The sequence below is a fragment of the Papio anubis genome, chromosome 16 (assembly GCF_008728515.1).
Source record: "Papio anubis isolate 15944 chromosome 16, Panubis1.0, whole genome shotgun sequence".
Lineage (NCBI taxonomy): Eukaryota > Metazoa > Chordata > Mammalia > Primates > Cercopithecidae > Papio > Papio anubis.
Genome location: NC_044991.1, coordinates 19279239 through 19297955, shown reverse-complemented (window position 1 = coordinate 19297955; position 18717 = coordinate 19279239). Strand labels below are relative to the sequence as shown.

General features: G+C 42.6%; 1 protein-coding gene and 1 long non-coding RNA gene across 11 annotated transcripts in view; one reads left to right on the top strand and one right to left on the bottom strand.

The window, feature by feature from the left end:
- EIF4ENIF1 (eukaryotic translation initiation factor 4E nuclear import factor 1) overlaps positions 1 to 18717 on the bottom strand; it is a 59160-nt gene that overhangs the window by 1549 nt on the left and 38894 nt on the right. For 4 of the 10 annotated variants that reach the window (XM_009217126.4, XM_009217128.2, XM_009217129.3 and 1 more), the window contains exons 8-17: positions 15854 to 15989; positions 15157 to 15336; positions 14167 to 14399; positions 9765 to 9836; positions 8822 to 9005; positions 7610 to 7689; positions 6899 to 7041; positions 3751 to 3835; positions 2027 to 2159; positions 838 to 1182 (exon numbers count right to left, since the gene is read on the bottom strand). In XM_009217126.4, coding sequence (XP_009215390.2) covers positions 838 to 1182; positions 2027 to 2159; positions 3751 to 3835; positions 6899 to 7041; positions 7610 to 7689; positions 8822 to 9005; positions 9765 to 9836; positions 14167 to 14399; positions 15157 to 15336; positions 15854 to 15989 — 1591 coding nt within the window. 10 annotated transcript variants of the gene reach the window in all.
- LOC103888309 lies at positions 7038 to 14410 on the top strand. Its single transcript, XR_001892227.2, has 3 exons — positions 7038 to 7120; positions 9892 to 10080; positions 14296 to 14410. It is a non-coding gene; the product is annotated as an uncharacterized LOC103888309 (long non-coding RNA).

Sequence of the window (18717 nt, the reverse complement as noted above, 5' to 3'; positions counted from 1 at the left end):
ACCTGGAAGTTTTCCAGCTTCACTGTACAGTTTTGCTGATCTGGAATTTTGTTAAGAATGAAGGCCTAGGCGCAATGGCTCACGCCTGTAATCCCAGCACTTTGGGAGGCCAAAGCGGGCAGATCACAAGGTCAGGAGTTCAAGACCAGTGTGGCCAACATGGTGAAACCCCGTCTCTACTAAAAATACAAAAATTAGCCAGGTATAGTGGCAGGCGCCTGTAATTCCAGCTATTCGGAAGGCTGAGGCAGGGACCTTGAACTTGGGAGGTGGAGGTTGCAGTGAGCAGAGATTGCACCACTGCACTCCAGCCTGGGTGACAGACCGAGACTCTGACAAAAAAATTCCTCTGGCTCATGCCTGTAATCCTGACACTTTGGGAGGCTGAGGTGAATAGATTGCCTGAGCTTAGGATTCTGAGTTTGAGACCGGACTGGACAACATGGTGAAACCCTGTCTCTACTAAAATACAAAATAAATTATACGGGCTTGGTGGCGTGCACCTATAGTCCCAGCTACTTGGGAGGCTGAGACAGGAGAATTGCTTGAACCTGGGAGGCGGAGGTTGCGGTGAGCTGAGATCGCACCACTGCACTCCAGCCAGGGAGACAAGAGTGAGACTTCTGTCTCTACAAAAAAAAAAAAATCCTCAAGCTAGGTTCCTAATGTTTTAAAGGACTAGGAGATTGGATTGGACCCACTGCCTGCTAGTTAGATGGGAGACTCTAGTAACATCTTTCTAAGTGATGGAAATCTCCCACATTATAGCACTTCGTCAATGCCAATAATTGTCCCCTAGGCCCACAAAATGACACCCAAGTCAGGCTGGAAACTCACCAGTTTGGAGCAAACTTGGAAGATGCTGTGGATGTACTCCCTGGGCCAGCATCCTCTGTACCAACCCTGGGTGAAGCTGGTGAGCAGGCCTAACCATAGGGACATGGGGGACGAGGGGAACTTGGTGGACAGGGCGGAGAAAAGGTGTTGTAGGAACTGGGGATGCCAAGGTGGGTGTTTTTCTCCCAGTTGCTTTAGGTCGATAATCTTGTTCTTTGGTGTAACGGCTGGTCTGGGACAGTGGGGTGGAACACGAAGACCTCTGTAACGCTGACAGTTTTGGATTTGTAGTGGGAGAAGAGTCTCGATCGGCACTGGGTACAGAGCTGGAGGACAGGAGGTTCTCTGTGAGGATCCAAACAAGAAATATTTTGGTAAACTTCTCCCAAACACTTGTAGTCTCCCACTGGTCTAATAAATCTCATTTCTTAAGGTCACAATTCTAATCTGATACCCTTAACAAGTTTAGAGAACTACACAGTAGGAACCATCATTTGCTTAATAAACAGGACCAGAAGATGAATTGTTGGGAACCCTTCTCTGCACAAACGGCTATGGCCTAGATTATGCAAATCCATCACAACAAAATCTAAATGGCAATTAGAGTGTGGCCAAATAACCAAACTGTCTTAATAGTACCAACAAGATTTCCTCCCCACCACCCACCCCAAGCCTTCTCAAACACAGGCAAAAATCTCTCAGATCTATACTGTAACACCTGTGTAAACCCTAATTTAGAATCCGCACGTTACCATGTCCTTCACAATCCCTACTGTGCAACTCCTAAAAGCCTCTCACATGTTTCCTATGTTGGACACTTAAGTCCACAGGCTGGATATAATCTTTCAGAAGTAAAACTAGCTGAATTATACTAATTTGCCAAATAAGTATACTAATTATTCAACTTTGAAGCCTAACTAAGGATTCTAAACTAACACTCATTCTACCCGTCTAGTAGTAGCACTCTTAGATTGGTCAGAATTTCAAGCAACTGAGCAACTGTGAGCTGGCGCAATTCTTCTCACTGTCACACAGAACCTTCTCACTGACACAGAACCATAGTCCAGAGAAGCTAGTGGTCTTGCCCAGGGCTTTGTATATAATATCAGGCTGGACAGCACAGCACTCAGGCCCATGTTCTCTCCATTATATACTTTCTTGAGCAGTGCCCTTAACAGCTCTGCAGTACCTTCACTGGCCTTCTGAGTATCCTCTTTACTGTCACCAAGAGCTGCTTTTCCAGATATTGGCTCCTCCTTGCTTTTCTCTTTGCTCTCGTACATCTTACGAATCACTGAGGTAGGGGTAAAGGAAGGAGAAAGCTGCAGAGAAAAACAACTGGCATTAGCACATTCTCTAAGTGCCTTTCTGTAATACTAAGCCAGGATTAACTGGCCAATCTACTCAACAAAGAGTCCCCACATTGGTAGCAAAGGCCAACTCTAGTATTCTGTTCTGTAGCTGCTGGAGGAAAAACAGAATGGGGCAAACAGGCAGTGTCCCAAGTACATTATCCCTTGCTTACAACTCTGTGATAATGGGGACATGCCTATGCAGCCTCTGCATTACCCACTTCCCAGCCTGGGATTAGGCTGGCAAGAAAGAACATGGCCAGAAATATAACTTGGAGCAGCAGACCTTCCTTCTGTGAAAAGACATTTCAAAGACAATGTCAGAACCAAAGTTACTCCAAACTCCTAATATTTCCCTTCTTCACTTGGCTACTAGACTATCTCAATAGTCTCCTCAGCCATCAGGATTAACCAGAATTACTCCATACTCCTAATACTTCCCTTCTTAACTTGGCTACCAGAAAAGTCAAATTTATCTCAATAGTCTCCTCAGCCATCAGGATTAATCATTTGGAGTCATTTCTTATCTCTTCACTAGTTCTACTTTGGTGATTTTATTTTGCATTTGCCTTTTCTCACCAAACAACCCCATATCTTTGATGGCAGGAGACAGGGCATGACTTACAAACAGAAAAATTCCTTCCAAACCCTGCTGCCTTCAAGGTCACTGGTACAAAGACCCATGTGGGGTTCTGAAGCACACTGCAAAGTTTTTTTTTCCTTCTCTATCAGCTTTGATTGGATGATAAAGATCTGTGGGGAATGAAACTTTTTTTTTTTTGAGATGGGGACTCACTAGGGAGGGCAGTGGCATGATCTTGGCTCACTGCAAACCCTGCCTCCTGGACTCAAGTGATCCTCCCACCTCGGCCTCCCAAGTATAGCTGGGACCACAGATGTGCACCACCATGCCCGACTAATTTTTTGTATTAGGGGTAGAGGACACGGTCTCACTAGGTTGCCCAGTCTGGTCTTGAACTCCTAAACTCAATCTACCTGTCTTGGCCTCTGAAAGTCCTGGGATTACGGGTGTGAGCCACCACACCCAGCTGGAATGAAACATTTTTTAATGATATAAATGATATAAAGTTTTAAAACTAGACTTGTCACTGCATATAAGCAAACCCTTCTGTTCCAGCCTTAGTTTGTATCACTGAGACCTGAAATGGTGAATCCGAATTTGTGAACTCCTCTGCAAGTTTCAATACACTCGCCACTGTCTGACCCAGTCACCTCTGTCCACTTCACCTCCTCTCTCTCACTATTGTCCTCCTGTCTCCTCACACCTGGTTCATTTCTTTGAACATACTATATCACCTCGTGTGCCCTGGCCCATGATCATCTCTGCTGGAACATATTTTCCCCAATATAGGGGCTTCATTAAAATCCTAAGACTTAGACTGTCCTAAAGGGGAAAAACCTAATAGGTATGAAAGACTACTAGGTCAGTTATTCCTGTGGAAGGAACTCGAGGACATTTAGGGCACACAGTGGTACAACACATGCACAACCAAACAGGGAGAAGCCTTTAAGTCCTTCACAGTCACTAAAGGTCACTGACCATGCTTGTGATGGAGGCAGCAGGGGCAGGGGAAGAGGAATTCCCTCGATGCACTGGTGCTGGTGACTTGGTCACTCGCTGTTGCCTGTGAACAAACCAATTATCAGCATGAACCCCAATCTCCTTAACTTCTTTTTTTTTTTTTTTTTTTGAGACGGAGTCTCGCTCTGTCGCCCAGGCTGGAGTGCAGTGGCGCGATCTCGGCTCACTGCAAGCTCCGCCTCCCGGGTTCACGCCATTCTCCCGCCTCAGCCTCCGAGTAGCTGGGACTACAGGCGCCCGCCACCACGCCCGGCTAGTTTTTTGTATTTTTAGTAGAGACGGGGTTTCACCATGTTAGCCAGGATGGTCTCGATCTCCTGACCTCGTGATCCACCCGCCTCGGCCTCCCAAAGTGCTGGGATTACAGGCTGGAGCCACCGCGCCCGGCCTAAATCTCCTTAACTTCAAGTCTTAAAACCATATAATACTCAAGACCAGCCTAGGAATTTTAACATCCCCTTTCCCTTATCCAATTCAATTTCCCAAGCATTTAGGCCTAACATATGCAAAAGTACATGCTAAGTTCTGAGGGAAGGCAAAAGCAAAATGAAACACGATCTCAGCCTTGTAAGAGCTCTCAGTCTAGTGGGGAAAACAATCACCTAGAGCAAACCAAGGCATGTAGATAGTAGGCACCAACAAAGTACAATGGGAAAATGGAGGGGTGAGAAGGAATAACAGGCATTGCAGGGATGCTTCCTGGGAAAGAAGCTGCATTCCACTGGGTGTGATCAACAAGAAGCTGAAGATAGAGAACAACAGTTCAGGTAGATGGAACAGGTACAGGAACTTGGGAGGGCCTTGGAATTATAGGGTTATCCAGAGCTGGTGTATAGTTTACTGAAGACTACACCAGTGAGGTGCGCTAGGATGGGCCTTCATTCTAGGGCTGGCTGTGCTTCACTGGGCAGGGAGCAGCAATAATTAGCGCAGTGCCTGGCATAGAACTGATGCTCTGTGTGACACTCATTCAAATCAAATACAGAATCAACAGTTTCAGCTATTTTAGGACCACTCTTGGTCTACACAAGATTGATCTCAGGCCTCAAAGGTCAAGACCCAAGTGTAGTCACTGACCTGAAGTTCTCTGATAGATGGAAAATCTAAATTCATGGCTTCTTTCTAGTTAGTACCCCCATTGCCGCCATGCTGTGACTGTGTATATGACAACACGGGCAGACAGATCAGTACTATTCTGAGTGACTAAAAAATGAACCCCAAACTGGGGGTTCCACATGACCTGTCATTCCTTCTGGTAAACATATTTGAGCACCTGCTACAGTCACTGTTCCAGGTTCCTGGAATATAGCAGTGAATAAAAGAAAAAGAATCTCTGGCCTCATGGAGGTTATATTCTTGGGGCTGCAGGATGGAGTGGGGTTACTACAGGCAGGGAGACAAAAAATAAATAGTATGCTAGACAGTGATGAATACAATTTTAAAAAGCAAGGTAAGGGGAAAGGCATGTTTGTTGGAGGGACACAGCTGTACACAGGGAGGACCTAAGAGGCTGACGCTGATCCAAAACATGAAGGCTAGACTGACATTGACTCAAATATGCTTGCTAGTTTTGAGTAAGCCATGTTGTAAAAAGCTGTTTTCTGTATCTGTAAAATGCAGTTATGTACCTCCCCTCATCTACCTCACAGGGTTGATGTGAAGATCATATAAAATTCTGGGCCAGGTGTGGTGGCTCATGCCTGTAATCCCAGTACTTTGGGGACCGAAGCAGGTGAATCACTTGAGGCCAGGAATTCAAGTCTGGCCAACATAGCGAATCCCCATCTCTACTAAAAATACAAAACACTAACCGGGCGTGGTGGCACACTCCTGTAATCCTAGTTACTCAGGAGGCTGAGGCATGAGAACTGCTTGAACCCAGGAGGAGGAGGTTGCAGTGAGCCAAGACTGCATCACTGCACTCCATCCTGGGCAATAGAGCAAGAGACTGTCTCAAAAAAAAAAAAAGAAAAAAGAAAAAAGAAAAAAAAAGTTAAAAGTACTCTGAAAGACGCAAATCACATCAATGAATACTAGGTAACAGCATTATGCTATAGAGAGAAAGCATGTGAGGGGTTCAGCAGACCAGTCTGGAGCTCTCTGTTTTGGTTGAAGGGTGCTATAAATAGGATGTGCTTGTGTAAGGGTATCTCCTGGTCTCAGTGTCTTCTGAAAGGGTTAACAGGTGAAGCAAAACACTGAGGCACTGTGGTAGTAACTTTAAGAATCACATCAAAACATTAAGTACCAAGTATTTTAAGGGTGGACTAAACTATAGTATTCAGGGATGTGTATTTTGGTGATAAATTACTTATTTTTAATTGAGGTAGTGATTACTTTTAAAGGCTGGACAATGGAGAGTTCTGAGGAGGAAAACGGGTATTACTGGTACAGGGCACATGAAGGCCCTCTGAGTAGTTAACAAGGAAGTTTGCCTTGTAGTAAGCTACACATTTGTTTTATATAGTTTTGTCTGTTTTATTTTACACTAAAATAACATTGCCACCCCTTTCCGTTTTCTCCCCAACTTATAATTTCATTTTACCATTTGTTGCAACTATTGAAAAAGAGGAGGAGAGTGAACTCTGCAATCTACTTGTTAACAAGTCTCATCAACAAACCCATCAGCTCTGGCCAAGAAACTGTCGATGCAGCAAACCTGCATCAAGGGAGTTTGGTAAGAACATTGGATCTGTGGGAAAAGGAATAAGGAGCTATGCTAGTTGCATTTGTAAAAATGAATTGTTTAACTGGTAGAAACCTCCTAAAATTTTAAAATATATTTACTCATAACAATCTTGTGAGGTAAATTAGGCAAGCAGCATCCCTTCCATATAGCTAATTAGCAAACTCAAAGAAAAAAAGTCATTTATAAATCAAGAACGGAAATAAAACCATATAGAATGAAAACCCTATGCCTTGCAGAATTTAATCGTATTTTCTCTATTTAATCTATTTGTTCTATTGATTTGGATTGGGATGGAATTTCTACCACATACTGAACAACATACCACAGTATGTGCAACAGAATTATACTGCAGATAAGTAATTTGTTAGTTTCAGGAAAACTTATCTGTAAATCTCCACATGAGGATTAGTAATTTACCTGTTTCTGAATCCATCTCTGGTTCTGTCCACCTGTGGTTTGCCAAAACCAGGCTGGTAGAAGTTTGCTGCCTGTACAGCAAGGTCATGTGGCAAGGCCAGCCCTTCTAAAGCTGCCTGTTGCAACTCCAGCTGGCTCATCTGCTGAAAAGGAGAGGGGAGGGTCAGGAGAAGAGTGAGGACACCATACTTTCTACAAAGGTCTCTCTTCACTCTTAGAAAGGTAAGTTAAACAGAAGCTGAGAAAAGTTAGATACTGCAAACCTCACTAAATTGTGCTGCCATCACAGTGATCAAGATTAACAATTTTATTACTTGAATTATTCAGCAAATTGTCTAACCTTCACTGAGCTTGAAATATAGATCAAAACCATTTATTGGTTTTAGAGACAGGGTCTCACTCTGCCACCCAGGCTGGAGTACAGTAGCTCACTGCAGTCTCAAAACTCTTGGGCTCAAGTGATTCTCCTGCCTCAGCCTCCTTGTAGCTGGGACTACAGATGCATGCCACTATACCTGGCTCATTTTTACTTTTGGGCTCAAGTGATCCTCCTGCCTCTGCCTCCCAAAGTGCTGGGATTACAGACATGAGCCGCCATGCCTGGCCTCAAAACCATTTTTAAGAATCACAACAATTCAGCTCTCCACTCCCCATGCACCAATAGGGTGAAGGGCAAGCAAGAGATTGAGTTGAGAAAGAGCTCAGCCTGACCTGGGCCGTGATGGGGCTCATGGGTTTGCGCATGCCTTGGAATGGATCTCCGAGTAGCTGCTGTGGTCCTGGTGTGAAACCTGTCAGGAAAGTTACAGTCTCAGTGAGTACCAAGATGGTATGTGTGCATCAGGGAGGCATTTTCATTAATGCATGCCATTTCTTGCTGAACGCCATCTCTTGGAAAGCACTGATTTCTTGGGCTGACAGATGTCCCTCTCCATCTGTGCCCTGACAGTGGGCTATGTGGACCTCAACCAGAGCACTGTCTAAATTGCTTCTCAACTAAGCCATCAGCTTTGCTCCTTTTAAAGCCAAGACCTCTCTCTGGGAGAGAAGAGCTTTTCTAGCCAGCAATTTGTCCTATTATCACTAAGCCATCTGGTATTAAAGCAGACACCATTGCTGTGAGAGTACACACTCTCTTCATTCTATCTGTTTGACTGTGGACGGAAGATTTCAAAAAATGCCTCTCAAGGTTTGTTTGGCAGAAACCAGAGTGGCCAGCAGCCTAAAGTAGCTTACGATGGCAGGAACAACACTACGACATTCCATGTAAAAACTTTGCTAAGACACTTTCTGGAACTTTTCTTTCAGTCACATTCCTAATTAGCCATAAGACTTAACAGTGGATTATCAAAACTCAATAGCTTCACAGAGAACCACTACACTGACTTCTACTGTATCAAAGAAAAATTTAAGAAGCCAAATTAACTTTTTTTGGATTGAATTCCCAAAATAAGGAATAAGACTAAAGAGTTGGATCAGTTAGATTTCAATTAAAAAAAAAATCTATAACATGAACATATTCACCTAGAAGAGCAGCTGATAATAAGATATCTTCCACCTTTGCTCCCGCATCCCCCAAAAGTGTAATATTTATTTTTTTGAGACAGAGTCTCGCTCTGTCGCCCAGGCTGGATTGCAGTGGTGTGATCTTGGCTTACTGCAACTTCCACCTCTCGGATTCAAGCGATTCTCCTGTCTCAGCCTCCTACGTAGCTGGGATTACAGGCATGCACCACCACGCCTGGCTGTTTTTGTATTTTTAGTAGAGATGGGCTTTCACCATGTTGGCCAGGCTGGTCTCAAACTTCTGACCTCAGGTGATCTGCCCACCACCTCGGCCTCCCAGAGTGCTGGAATTACAGGCATGAGCTACCGTGCCTGGCCATAAATTCATATTTCTTTTTGACAAATAAGTATATTTACCAATTGGTGATGGTATTCTTGGGCGAAGGTAGTCAGCTGAGGCTGCTCGAGTTTGAAACACCTGTGACAAGGGAGGAGAGGGTGCTCTTTGGCCCAGTAAAGATGTTGTAGGCTCCAAGCTCCCCATAAGGCCACTCAGAAGATTGGAAGAAGCAGGTCTCTGAACTGGTTGACCCAGAAGTTCCTAAAGGCAGAAAAGCCAAATCCCTGTGAACTTAGTTCTTCCTTCTACTCAGAGGCTGTGAATTATGGATTAACTTTTGAGCGCCACAGATGGATCTCCCTCATGCTCAATTGAAGGACTTGGCATGTGTACATGCGACACATTTCTCTGAATGTTCGGCTAGCAACATTTGCTCTGTCTTAGTGCTATAAATAGAGATTCCTTTTTTTTTTTTTTTTTTTTTGAGAGTCTCACTCTATTGCCCAGGCTGGAGTACAGTGATGTGATCTTGGCTCACCGCAACCTCTGCCTACCGGGTCCAAGTGATCCTCACGCCTCAGCCTCCCAAGGAGCTGGGATTACAGCCATGTGCCACCACACCAGGCTAATTTTTGTATTTTTAGTAAAGTCAAGGTTTCTCCATGTTGGCCAGGCTGGTCTCAAACTCCTGACCTCAGGTGATCCCCCCACCTCAGTCTCCCAAAATGCTGAGATTACAGGTGTGAGCCACCGTGCCTGGCTAGATACTTTTAAGTTCCACAGAAACTACAAAGCAAACTAGAAGTCAAGGCTTAGTTTGTCAACATTTTTAGCCACCCCGCATCCCCTGCCCATTAAGATTAACAGCAGCACCAAACTATGTCAGGCAACAATATCACATCTCTGATTGCCAGGCAACATAGATCATTTTCTAAGACCCAAAGCTGGACCACTAAACAAAACTGGTTCAGAAGACTACTGTTCAAGACTCCAAGGCCTCAGTATAAGATTGTGAAGTACCTGCAGGATGTTCTTAGGGACAGGCTGGCCTGGAATCTCAGCAGGGGACATCAAATGGCTTTCAAGGTTTCGCTAAAAAAGTCAAAAGAAAACTGGTTTTAACTTTCTTAACTCACTTAACTTACAGATTGATTGGGGACCACATGAAAGCATAAAGTACTCCTAGGGAGTTAATAGAAGAATGATGCTCAAGTCACAGAAAACTTAGACCAACTTGTTCCGCTCTCATCACATAGGTCCCAAAAAAGATCTGGGGATGGAAAGACTGTTCGCATGTACATGCAAAGTCCCCTCAGAGATCCTCACTATGCTAACCGTAAGTCCATTTCCCGGTTTCTAACACTGTGACCAAAAGAAGGGGGAAAAATGGTGAAACCAGGGAACACTTAGTTGAGACAACTCTTGCTACCCATTACCTCTAACAAAATTTATTGGAGACACACACACATACATATATATATATACACACACACACACACATATATATAATTCTGAGACGTGGTCTTGTTCTGTTGCCCAGTCTGGAGTGCAGTGGTGCGATCATGGCTTGCTGCAGCCTTGACCTCTCAGGCACAAGCGATCATCTCATCTCAGCCTCCTGAGTAGCTGGGACTACAGGTGTATGCCACCACACCCACCTAATTTTTATATTTTTTGTAGAGAGGGGATTTTGCCATGTTGCCCAGGCTGGTCTTGAACTCCTGGGTTCAAGCAATCCTCTGGCCTTGGCCTCCCAAAGTGCTGGGATTATAGATGTGACCCACCACACCCAGCCTACACATATGGTTTTAAAATCGTAGTAAACAACATGCAGGTTTGGCCAAAATTGTTATATTTCAGAGTTTCATATTTCAGGAAATTTAAGCTTTATTATTTTATTTTTTTTTTTTTGAGGCAGAGTCTTGCCCTGTTACCCAGGCTAGAGTGCAATGGCGCGATCTCGGCTCACTGCAACCTCTGCCTCCAGGGTTCAAGCAATTCTCCTGCCTCAGCCTCCTGAGTAGCTGGGACTATAGGCACGTGCCACCACGCCCGGCTAATTTTTTTTTTTTCTTTCTTTTTAGTGGAGATGGGGTCTCACCATGTTGGCCAGGATGGTCTCGATCTCCTGACCTCGTCGTGATCTGCCCGCCTTGGCCTCCCAAAGTACTGGGATTACAGGCATGAGCCACTGCGCCCAGCAACTTTATTATTACTATTATTTTTTTATTTTTATTTTTTTTTGAGACGGAGTCTGGCTCTGTCGCCCAAGCTGGAGTGCAGTGGCCGGATCTCAGCTCACTGCAAGCTCCGCCTCCCGGGTTCACGCCATTCTCCCGCCTCAGCCTCCCGAGTAGCTGGGACCACAGGCGCCCGCCACCTCGCCCGGCTAATTTTTTGTATTTTTTAGTAGAGACGGGGTTTCACCGTGTTAGCCAGCATGGTCTTGATCTCCTGACCTCGTGATCCGCCCATCTCGGCCTCCCAAAGTGCTGGGATTACAGGCTTGAGCCACCGCGCCCGGCCAACTTTATTATTTTTTAAGCGAGCTGTTCCAAAATGGGTATCACATACAGGGCAAAATTCAAATCCTCTACTCTTAAAGCAGTAGTGGTTACTTTTTTTTTTTTTTTGAGACAGAGTCTGGCTCTGTCGCCCAGGCTGGAGTGTGGTGGCTGGATCTCGGCTCACTGCAAGCTCCGCCTCCCGGGTTCACACCATTCTCCTGCCTCAGCCTCCCGAGTAGCTGGGACTACAGGCGCTCGCCACCTCGCCCGGCTAGTTTTTTTGTATTTTTTAGTAGAGACGGGGTTTCACCGTGTTCGCCAGGATGGTCTCGATCTCCTGACCTCATGATCCGCCCGCCTAGGCCTCCCAAAGTGCTGGGATTACAGGCTTGAGCCACCGCGCCCGGCCTTTTTTTTTTTTTGAGACAGGTCTATGTTCTTCAGGCTGTGTTCTCAGGCTGGCCTTGAACTCCTGGGTTCAAGCAACCCTCCCACCTTGGCCTCCCAAGTAGCTGGAACTATAGGTGTACACCACCAGGTCTGGCCAGTGGTTACATTTTGTGCATCCAGCCTGGAGTTCCCTCCTGCACTTCAGGACATCCCTATGCCCATTTAGCTCTGCGTGAAGTGCTTTCTCTGGTGTAGTTTCCCTTTCCCTAGATGGAGCTGTCAAAGTCCAAAGCAGTGTCTAGGCATGACAAATAGCCCAAGGATACCCAAGTATTTTATTGTTGATTTTGGAATTGGGACTAAAGGCAGATTATTTTATAAGTAATCTCTTTAAGAGTCATTTACTTCCATCTAATGAAAACAAATAGACAACTTTATACCACATGGCTTATTATACTTAGAGGATAGAATCTATAATTTAAAATATAATTTAGATTGAACCAGCATGTATTACTTTTGGATGAACCAATATGACAACCGAAATGGACGGAGGCAGATCAGAAATAGTATACAAAACATACACAGCAGTAGTAATTAAAGACGCTAAATTCAAAAAGTAAACCATGACTTAACATGCAAATTGAGCAATATTTTGAGATAACACCTGCTATTCTTATTCCATTACTTTCCTTGTTGCGTTCTTTCCTGTTAGCTGAGTTTGTCTTAGCCTTTGCCTAGCCACTTGAATATGTGTCATCTATCCCTTTGGCAGGTGTTTGAGGCTCATTTGCTCAGCTAAAACCAGATATACTTCAGAGTACTAAAACCCCAACATCAAACCAATTGCCCTTACAACTCAAGAGTAAATTGTGTTAATATCAAATCCTAGAATCATATCTACAATAAAATGTGGAAAAACATCAGGTAAACTGCTGAATCCCCCTTCCATATTTTTAGTTGCTCACACCAAAAGAAAGAGGCTAATTACAAGATATGAACCACACCATTGCAGCCAGCACCCAATTACCAAGACACAAAGGTAACAAGAAAGGAAAATAGGATAGTCTACCGTCTTTCAGTTTGGTCTTCATTTGAAAGTATTTGTATATAATAATTCTTTGTATAAAAATAATTCTAAAGCAGTTTACAGGGACATTCTCCTGCAACTGGTATGGTGTGGTCAGATACAAAGAAGTCAGTCTACCTATCTGAGGTGCCTCCTTTCAAGGGTAGAAGGTCGGTCCTGGCACTAAGGAATAATGGCATCTCTGTCTGAGGATGTTGACATCTCTAGCACTATTGGTCAGATAAGGAATGCTAAAAGTCAGTTGCTTTCTTTCGGTGTAAGGCATAATGATTCAAACAGCTATTGCTATTTGCATCTTAGCTAACTGGTAAGTTCCAAAGCAAGCAGGGAACAGGAAAAAAAAGAGGGAAAACTCAATTTGGTAAATTTGCTAGAACTTAGCAACTAGAATAAGTCCATGTTTATGATTTTATTATTCATATCTACCCTGCCTCCCCATTAGTTTGTATCAAGAGAAAGTGATATTAACACATACGCTATGGGTGAGAACTACCCTCTCAAAATTGTTAGGACAAAGACCAGATTATTATAAACACTTGCATTTACAAGGTGATATGCAGTTGTGTCACCCTGTAACCTAACTTCATGCCTACAAGTTTTGTTTTTAATTTGGAGCCACAGCTTTTTCCCTTAGTAAATTAACAGAATGTAATTATCTTGACAAACCCATCTTACTTTTTTTTGAGACAGTCTCACTCTGTTGCCCAGCCTGAAGTGCAGTGGCGCAACCCCGGCTCACTGCAACTTCCATTGTCCGGGTTCAAGCAATTCTCCTGCCTTGGCCTCCCAAGTAGCTGGGATTACAGGTGCCTGCCCCGACGCCTGGCTAATTTTTGTTATTTTCAGTAGAGATGGGGTTTCACCATGTTGGCCAGCTCAAACTCCTGACCTCAGGTGATCTGCCTGCCTCAGCCTCCCAAAGTGCTAGGATTACAGGCGTGAGCCACTGTGCCCAGCCCCATCTTAGATACTTTACAAATGATTTCTATGGCTGTAAGAAAGCAGGTAATCCCTGGTATCTGGCAATAATAAGAAGATGTGAATAAAGATTTTACTATACAAATACGGTAAAGTATATGAACTTAAGTAGCTGAATAACAAAATTTTCTCTGGAGGTCATCCAAAAAGATGGTTTTTTACCTCATTTTAGCAGTGACTTAAAGTTATACAGGCATTACATAAGACTGAATCTTTTAATCTTTATACTGTTACCCACAATACATATAAATTAACCACAAGCCTGCTTTCTCCAGTAACGAATAGTGTATTAATAATTAAGGAACACACAAAAGCATCAAGGACCAAATGACTACTAAAGAATTTCCAACTTACTCAGAATACCTTTTTAAAAATCCATTTATTGTGGTGGGAAAAAGGAGAAAAAGGAAAAAAAAAAAAAAAAAAAGAAGAAAAGGGTGGGTTTGTGCCAGATACTTACGCTGACTTTGGGCTGAGAAGGCAAAGTCCCACTTGCCTTCATGGTGCTCACTAGCTTGTTGAACGCAGTCATGTCTCCGTCTTTCTTGAGTTGTCGATTGTTGGTTACAGCACTCAAGGTCTCTTCTAGGTGTTCTGCCATGAAGGGAGTTGAATTCTTCACTTGCTGGTCCACCTTCAAGCCCTTCAGACCTGCTTCTACCTCCTCCACGGAAAGCACAACCCCTGAATGTGCTGAGAAGTTGAGAATGTCCAGGTTAAATCAAGCAAAGAGATATCTGGTAGGAATTCTCTTTGGCTAGTATGATAGATAAGATGAAAATAATTTATTTCAAAATTGAGATAAGACTGTCAGAAAAGACTGACACCAAAAATAGACAAACTAGTAACACTTAAAATCAAATTGTGTACTAAGAGATGGCATAAACTAAACCTAAAATGTTTAGATGCTAGATACTGGGGGATCACAAATATGAGGTGCTATGCTTTAAAACTTGACAAGATCCTGCTGTGCATCCTGCAGAAGGATATGAGTCTTCTAGGAGACTTGTTACCTGGGACAAGAATCCCAGATAGCCCAACATTGCCAAGATTCCTACCTGCACTGTGGTCAGTATATCACTAAGTTTTTATGTTGAGGATTTATAGCCTAAGCAAGAATATGGAAGACTAGGGCAGATTTGTGAGGAAATGGTAAGTTATGCTCTGGAGGAATAAAACATTCACTGGAGTTTGTTTTCAACATTCACTGGATTATTATAACCAGACCCTAGGTAAGAACTTATAGGAAAAGTTCTCATAGGGCTCATGACCTACTGTGAGATTCTCAAAGAGGTGGTATTCTTTGATGACATGAGTTTTTAAAAAAGAACATTAAACAAAAACCCAATATATATTTGACTTTTTAGGAAACAGAGGTATGTTAGACCCAACTGCCTGAAGACTGAACATCTAGACTTTTTCAGATATCTAAAAAATTATAAACACTTACAGCTTTCTTTAAGTTTTTCTTTATTTGCAGAAAGGCTAGAAAGAAGAGGTTTCAAATCCACTTTGGCTTTCTGTAGCATTTCTAAAATATCCACTTTATTTTCAGTATGGTCTTCCAATGGTATAGGAGCAAAGTAATTCCCCGAGTTCTGTCCAGGAGAGAGGATGGCTTGCTCCAGACCTGATATTGCAAATAAACATACTCAAAATTCATCTGTTCCAGTAAAGAAACATGCCTTCAACTGTATTTTTCTTTCTTTTTTTTTGGAGATGGAGTTTCACTTTAATTCAGGCTGGAGTGCAGTGGTGCAATCTCGGCTCACTGCAACCTCCATCTACCGGTTTCAAGAGATTCTCCTGCCTCAGCCTCCCGAGTAGCTGGGATTACAGATGCCTGCCACCACACCCGGCTAATTTTTGTATTTTTAGTAGAGACGGAGTTTCACTGTGTTGGCCAGGCTGGTCTCGAACTCCTAACCTGGTGATCCGCCCGCCTTGGCCTCCCAAAGTGCGGGGATTACAGGCATGAGCCACTGCACCCGGCCCCTTCAACAATATTAAAAGGACACAAATTGAAAGCTTTTCAGTTGTCCAGAGACCCTTTGACCCTAATCGACTCCTGACTAATGAAGACAAATGAACCGTATCAGGGAAAAACCCAGGTTTACCTTCAAGGGCAGAATCTGAAGCCATTTTACCTGCAAGTCTCTCTAGCTCTTCATGTGGTGTTGACCCAAGACTGCTGGATCGGCTTCCTGATCTGCTCGGGTTAGAGAACCACCTACTGAACCGACTGGCAGAGACTGACCCTTCTCCCAAAACATCTTCTATCATCTGAAGAAAAAGACAATAAAAACTAATAGTTTCTAGATGAAAAAGGACAAGAAGGTTTAAATCTTATGAAAGGGTCACTTACTTTGAAATTTCCTTTGATGCTGGTGACCTGAAGATAAACATTCTCAGAACCTAGGAATTTGAACACCTTTTTCTTCCTCCTTCCTGGGTAATTTCTGAGTATAACCAACTATCTACTTTCCTTTTTTATTACTATTTTTTTTAAGACAGAGTCTTGCTCTGTTGCCCAGGCTGAAGTGCAGGGGTGCAATCTTGGCTCACTACAACCTCTGCCTCCCAGGTTCAAGTGATTCTCATGCCTCAGGCTCTCGAGTAGCTGAGACTACAGGCATATGCCACCAGACACCTGGCTATTTTTAATTTTATTTTTAGTAGAGATGGGGTTTCACCATGTTGGCCAGGCTTGTCTCAAACTCCTGACCTCAAATGATCCACCGACCTTTGCCTCCCAAAGTGCTGGGATTACAGGCATGGGCCACCGTGCCCAGCCTACTTTCTAAGAATATAAAGCAAAGCCTCTATGCTACAAAAAGTTCTTCAGTTTTCTATTCTTTGCCTCAGGAGTAAATCCATGTACTACCAAATGTTCTCAGAGAACAGTGTCAATGCCACAGCATTCCACTGACAAGCTGATGAGTGACCTTCAACTAAACATCAAGAATGGGGAACTGATGAAAGAAAACCATTGCTTCAAACTTAGTGGTTTCAAGGTTGTAATGAACGTTATGAAATTCAATCCTGTGAGTTTCAGAAGCCAAAGACTAAAAAAAATAGAGCTCATAAAGACCATAATTCCAAGTCAAAGTTTAGAAAAAGTATGACTGTGGAAGATGAAATTACAACTGATCTCTATTTGTTTGAGATCAATTGAGAGTTTTCAGGTGTTTTCTGTTTCCAAATCCAACCTCCATAGTTTTCATTTAATAAGGACAATTAAATAACACACTATGAACAATAAATTGCTTTGGTAAAAATTACGAAATAGTGCCAATCTTTCTTAAAAACTAAATTTAAGCATTTAAAAAGTTTTTCAATTCACATCATACCATAAATTCAGTCAAATATCCAAAACTGATTTTTTGCTGTATTCATATCAATATTTAGAAAAGACAAGATAGAGCAAACATCTATCCAAAAATCAGACATATCCTTGAAAATAAATCATATACTTTCACTTCAATCCCACTGATAAACAGAAAACATGCTTTTTCAAAAACTGGTACATGGATGACAGAATTAGTGACTGTTTTACTTGAAATCTGGAACCCACAGTTTCCAAAGTTAAGCAGGGGAAGCTTAGATTTATGCTTTGTTCTTCTCTGGAAGAATGTTTTCATAATCCATACCCAAACTAAGCCACAAAATACTTCTTTTGAAGGGATTTTAATTCAAGACCCTAATTACTGTTTCCATAATTTCTATTTTCAGAGGAATTATCTAGACAATTTCAATCACATTCCACCTGTAGATGCTCATACCTTAAATAATGCTGACTTTTAAGTGCACTAATTTTGTATTAATTAAAATATAAGATAAGCATGATACATCACTGTGAAAAATTGGGGGAGTGTATCCAAAATATAAGTATCTTAGTGATAAACAGGAATTCTAAAAATAACTTTAAAAAGCCAAGTGCGCTGGCTCACGCCTGTAATCCCAGCACTTTGGGAGGCCGAGGTGGGTGGATCACCTGAGGTCAGGAGTTCAAGACCAGCATGGCCAACCTGGTGAAACCCCGTCTCTACTAAAAATACAAAAATTAGCTGGGTGTGGTGGTGGGCAACTGTAATCCCAGCTACTCAGGAGGCTGGGGCAGGAGAATCACTTGAACCCGGGAGGTGGAGGTTGCAGTGAGCCAAGATGGCACCATTGTACTCCAGCCTAGGAGACAGAGTGAGAATTCATCTCAAAAACAAAAAACAAAAAAAAAACCACAAAAAAACTAAAAAACATAATTAAAAATGTTTCAGTGTTGAAAAGAGTTTGAAATTTACAAATAGCAAAAATAATGGCTTTGCATTTTAACTTTTATTTCCTCCATTATGATCATACTGCAAAAGAAAAAAAGAAAGATACAAAGAAATAACATGAGAAAGCAAAGGAGATTAATACAGAGTATCTGGACATTCCCTAAAGATATTAAAGTAAGTGTTGAAAGTCACGTCCATATTTTGTCTAATAACCAATTTTGCTTCTGTTAGAGAAGCAAAACTTTTATTATAGTTAAAGCATAACAAGCAGAAACAAGTCGCTTTTACACATATTTAGCAGAAATACTAATTTCAAGAAACTGAAGCATCTTAAACATGAAAAGGTTAAACCTAAAGTTTATCTAGTCAGTAATTTTTATCACATAGCAAAATAGGACATTCTATAGCAGGGCCTCCCTCACAAGGTACCTTGCTAGAGGAAGTAAAGACCTGGACCCATATCTCTGCCTTCTTGGTCAGGGTATCTCCTCTGCCACATCATTGTCAGCCATCAGCTGATTGAGAAGAGGAGCCTGGGAACTGCAATTTGTGTTTCAGCTGCCCTTATTAGAGTAGATTTTTAATACCATTTTTAAGGTAACCTGTATGGCTATTAGTCTGGTCCTTCAAGCTAGGTCATTAGACAAGTCACATCCTTGGATTCATAATGTCATTCTGCTAATCAAACAGATTCCATGAAATATTTTTGCTTTTTGAGTTACTTGGTTGTACTGATC